Below are 5,202 nucleotides of genomic sequence, written 5' to 3'. Positions count from 1 at the left end.
TATGCTTCATTGTTCCTGAAAAGCAGAACTGCCAGTCATTAAATTGCGTTTTTCATCAAAATGCAAAAACTCACGAAGATTCGCGAATCACATAGTGCTTGCCAGCTTCGTTTACTCACGAATAAAGAAGTGCAAGTATTCTCGGGCCCGTTTTGTTCACGAGTAAGTTTGTTTTGGTTTGTGTCTGCTCAGCTGCAATCTTCATCATTTTCCATCTCTGCTGCGCGGTTGATACTGTTATATGCCGCTTTGAAATCGATGAACAGGTGATGCGTTGGGACCTGGTATTCACGGCATTTCTGGAGGATTTGCCGTACGGTAAAGATCGGGTCCGTTGTCGACCGGCCGCCGATGAAGCCGGCTTGATAACTTCCCACGAACTCATTCGCTTTAGGTGACAGACGACGGAAGATGATCTGGGATAGCACTTTGTAGGCAGCATTCAAAATAGTGATCGCCCTGAAGTTCTCACATTCCAAATGGTCACCTTTCTTGTGAATGGGGCAGATAACCCCTTCCTTCCATTCCGGTAGCTGTTCGGTTTCCCAGATCCTGACTATCAGCCGATGCAGAGAGGTGGCCAACTTTTCTGGGCCCATCTTGATGAGTTCAACTGCCATACCATCCTTACCAGCTGCTTTGTTGGTTTTGAGCTGGTGAATGGCATCCTTAACTTACCTCAGCGAGGGAGTTGGTTCATTTCTGTCCTCCGCTGCACTGGCGTCGTCGTTTCCTCCGTTGCCGTGGGCTCCCGTGCCTACGTTCTCCACGCCGTTCAGGTGCTGATCGAAGTGCTGCTTCCATCTTTCGATCACCTCACGTCCGTCCGTCAAAAGGCCTCCGTCTTTATCCCTGCAAATTTCGGCTCGCGACACGAAACCGTTGCGGGATGCGTTGAGCTTCTGATAGAACTCCCGTGTGCTTCTTGGGAACGGCACAGCAGCTCCATTTCTTCACACTCCGCTTCTTCCAGGCGGCGCTTTTTCTCCCGAAAGAGGCGGGTCTGCTGTTTCCGCTTCTGTTTGTAACGTTCCACGTTGTTTCGAGTCCCTTGCTGCAGCATTACCGCCCGCGCCCTCGCTGTGTTCTTCTCCTCCAAAACCGTCATGCACTCTTCATCGAACCATTTGTTCCGTCGATTCCGTTCCACGTACCAGATGGTACACTCGGCTGCGTCGTTGATGGCTGCTCGATGAGGGGCCTCATCGAGGTCGCCCTCGTCTGGCAACGCGGCCTCGAGATTCTGCGCTTATGCTGAGGCGACATCCGGTTGCTTCAGTCGCTCTATTTAGGTTGTACCGTGGCGGTCACCGGTACCGTACATTGTTGATGACGGAGAGTTTTGGGCGCAGTTTGACCATCACCAGATAGTGGTCGGAGTCGATGTTGGCGCCACGATAGGTCCTGACGTCGATAATGTCGGAGATGTACCGTCCGTCAATCAGAACGTGGTCGATTTGAGATTCCTTCTGCTGTGGTGATCTCCAGGTGTAACGATAAGGGAGGCTGTGTTGGAAAAAGGTGCTACGTATGGCCATATTTTTGGAGGCGGCGAAATCAATGAGTCGTATGCCATTTTCGTTCGTCTGCTGGTGGGCGCTGAACTTACCAATCGTCGGTCTGAATTCCTCCCCCTGGCCTACCTGAGCGTTTAAATCTCCTATGATGATCTGAACGTCGTGGCTTGGACAGCGATCGTACTCGCGTTCGAGCTGCGCGCAAAATGCGTCCTTGTCATCATCAGTACTTCCGGAGTGTGGGCTGTGCACGTTCATTATGCTGTAGTTGAAGAATCGGCCCTTGATCCTCAACCTGCACATTCTTTCGTCGATCGGCCACCAACCGATCACGCGCCTCTGCATATCACCCATCACGATGAAAGCTGTTCCCAGCTCGCGTGTGTTGCCGCAGCTCTGGTAGATGGTATAATTACCTCTAAACGTTCGCACCATGGATCCTGTGCAACACAAATCCTGCAGCGCTACGATGCCGAACCCGCGGTCCTTCAGTAGATCGGCGAGTATGTGGGTGCTCCCAATGAAGTTGAGAGATCGGCAGTTCCACGTACCGAGTTTCCAATTGCAAGCCCTTTTTGTTCGCTGGGGTCGTTGCCGTTGGTCTCGGTTCGTATTATTCTGTTGCTGATTTTCCGTTACAATGTTTTTTCATGGCTGGCTTGTAGCGCCTGACAACAACCCCGTACTTTTCGGAGGACCATAGTGGTTGAGCTTAGAGTCCTTCCCTGGCACTCGGACGTAGATCAGCCGCCCCTAACATGGGGATCAGACGCTGTTGTGAGCCGCTCCTCCTGGAGAATAGACGCTCAGGTTTGCCGAAGCAAGCCCCCCCCCTTCCCTGTCAGCCTACGACCAAAGTTCCCACCGGGGTTGGTTACCCGATCTTCCCTAAGGTTGCTCATAGTTTCCGGCCGGTACCGGGAGGAGGTAGGGATAGGAGTTGCTGGGCAGAGGCTAGTGGATCACAATGGGATCTGAATTGCGCAGCATACCCAGCCTTTACTTGTGAGGAAACTCACATGAACTTTATTAACTTTTGAAGTGATGTCATTCGAGGAGTCTATATTCAAGTCATTTTTATTTTGACTGACTAAAATAAAATTCAGGTGGACGTCAGTGGAACTTGAGACGACACTTGAGGTAGTGAACTTTTTGAACATTTATTTATGGGTAAATACATGATTTTTTTTAAATATTTAACAAATATGGAACGAGCTCACTGTTATTGACTGGAATTGCCACAGCAAATCACATAAAAAATTCTCCGGCTTCACACGCACAAACAAACCAACGAAAGTCTGGCATCGCCACAGCGAATTACACTAAAACTATATAATTTGTGAGCTTAAAAAACTTTTTCAAAAACTCAAAATTTCCCGGAAATATAAATAAAAACAAAAGTACAGCCTCAATCGTGCCACAATTAGCGTCTTTATCTGTTACAAATGTTCGTTTGTACTTTCCATCAGCTACGTCGTGCCAGACATTGTAGCCCCCTTTGGGAGCGTCCATAAATTACGTCACGCAAAAATTACTGATTTTCAACACCCCCCCCTATGTCACGCTTTTCGTAGAAGACCTCTAAAATTTGTGTATAGGTTGTCGCACTATACTGAACCCCCCCCCCTCCCCCTGAAAGCGTGACGTAATTTATGGACGTTCCCTTACCAATTATACCCTGATTTACGGTAAAAGTAGAATTAGAACTAAAAAGAACATGAAAAGTAGAAAATTGGAGAACTTCCCCCGTTCTACCCAAAGACAGTACCCACTACACCACCGTCGCCGTCATGTTTATTGCCACAGTATGCCCCTGACAATAGTTAAGCGGTATGATATCCCAATGGTGTTGCTTGTTATCATCATCCCTGGGTACCCACAACCGGGCATCCGCCTCGTACGGTCGCATCGCTGCATAGAGCTGCTCTTCACGTTCCATGTTGACCACCCGGTAGCCGGCATTCCCGGGACGTTTCTCTATCATCCAGAGGCACTGCTTATCGACCGGTCCGGGAACCCACGTGGCGACGTTTCGCCGTTTTGCGTCATGGGCAAACTCCATCGGTGCCGCACAAAGGGGCTCGTTCGACTCGTGGTGGATGATTTCGAATTGTGCTGCATTGGAAGGATCCGGAACCAATCGCCAAACATTTCGACTACTTTCGCCCAGCTTTGCCAGTTTCACCTTTCGAAGCTCATCGTTCATTAGGTCGTTTCTGACCGTCAGATGAGTGTTGTGGTAGTTGCTGATTATATGCACAAATTTAAATGTGTACCCATCGGGAAGATTTGCAGCCACGATAACGGACACCACTTTGACAATGAGGAAAAAATTGAGCAACGAGAACATTGTTTACCGCAATAATCACTTTCACTTTTGAGCTTGAAATGATTCGATTTGTGGCTTTTATACGCTTTGTTTTTGTTTATTTTGAGTAGAGCTTATCTCGGTTCGACAAAATAAATAACACTGAAAGTGATAAATACCTATCTTATAATCTAACATGATGACTCAGAATGCGTTCACCTAGTGTGCGATGTTCGTCATTATTCCTACAGTCTTGAAAGTACCGAGTACAAAACGACTCTTGACCAGATTTCGACAATGACTTTTCATAAGGGCCTAACTGACTTGATCGATTTCTCTTCGTCGACTCTCTCTTTCGCTAATAACTTGATCAAAACAAACAAAATCATTATTCTTTTTGTTTCTATAGCAACATGTAGTCTCAATACACATTATGTGATAACACAAAAAGAGGATCGATGAAGAATGTCAGTTAGGCCCAAATGAAAAATCAGTGTCGATTTGCACACTTACCTATACCAATTCGGGTCATCAACGAATATCAGACAAAGTGGCTACGTGGCCCAAACAAACAGTTACACGTTCCGGAACTTATCATAAAGAACTGTTAGAACAGAGGTTTTCAAACGTTTTGCCTCGTGGTGTACATTTTGCAATCAAACTGCTGCACATTGCAGCTGACGCGCGCCGTTGTAAAAAGTACAACACTACTAAAAAAACACCTCGCTCCTCGTGTATAGCGCGAGCGCGGTGCGATTTTAGAATCTAAAAGGCGCGTGTCCTGAAAGGCTAATCAAGATTAGAGACACTGGAAAGAGATTCACCCTCGCGCCAAATGTACCATACCATACGAAGCGTTGATAAAACCGACGATTTTCTATGGACACGACACCTGGACTATGCCCGAGGAGAGACGTGGAAGCACTCTAAGTGCTCAAGCGTCCGTCGGGTGTACAGAACCATCTTTGGCGGTGTGCAGGACGATGGTGTTGGGGCAGCGCACAATGGGAAAAATCGACCCAAAAAACGGATCTTTTAACGCCGCTGGTTTCGGTACATGAAGTAGACCATTTCTAACGTAAAAAAATACGAGAAATCGATTGGTGCTAAATTCATTCACCGCACGGAACGGGAAGTGGTCCATTTTGCCCCATTTTGCCCTTTTTTCATACAATAAGAGCATCAAAATGCACTTTCAAACAACATTCACGACTGTAGATCATTGAAAATAGCTGCAGGTGTAATTAGAGGTTCATAGCAATCATTAAAATACATGGAAGATCCTTTAAATTGCTTATTTTGCCCCATATGCCCCAACAACTGCCGAAAATTCACATTTTTACCTAATTATTAAGGACAGACTTTTTAAAATCCCAA

General features: G+C 47.0%; 1 protein-coding gene across 1 annotated transcript; it reads right to left on the bottom strand.

Annotated features, from left to right (window-relative positions):
• Positions 1-2,652: 2,652 nt before the first annotated feature.
• Positions 2,653-3,924, bottom strand: LOC115259625 (uncharacterized). Its single transcript, XM_029860388.2, has one exon. The coding sequence runs from the start codon at positions 3,865-3,867 to the stop codon at positions 3,289-3,291; it is 579 nt and encodes a 192-aa protein (XP_029716248.2). The 5' UTR covers positions 3,868-3,924; the 3' UTR covers positions 2,653-3,288.
• Between the last annotated feature and the right edge of the window lie 1,278 nt (positions 3,925-5,202).

The sequence above is a fragment of the Aedes albopictus genome, chromosome 1 (genome assembly GCF_035046485.1).
Source record: "Aedes albopictus strain Foshan chromosome 1, AalbF5, whole genome shotgun sequence".
In the NCBI taxonomy this organism is placed as follows: domain Eukaryota; kingdom Metazoa; phylum Arthropoda; class Insecta; order Diptera; family Culicidae; genus Aedes; species Aedes albopictus.
The sequence above is the reverse complement of the archived record's forward strand: the minus strand, read 5'-3'. Positions and strand labels throughout refer to the sequence as shown.

What these genes read in the sequence shown, in the direction of transcription:
- LOC115259625 (XM_029860388.2), bottom strand. Translation starts at nt 3,867, where the DNA reads ATGTTCTCGTTGCTCAATTTTTTCCTCATTGTCAAAGTGGTGTCCGTT.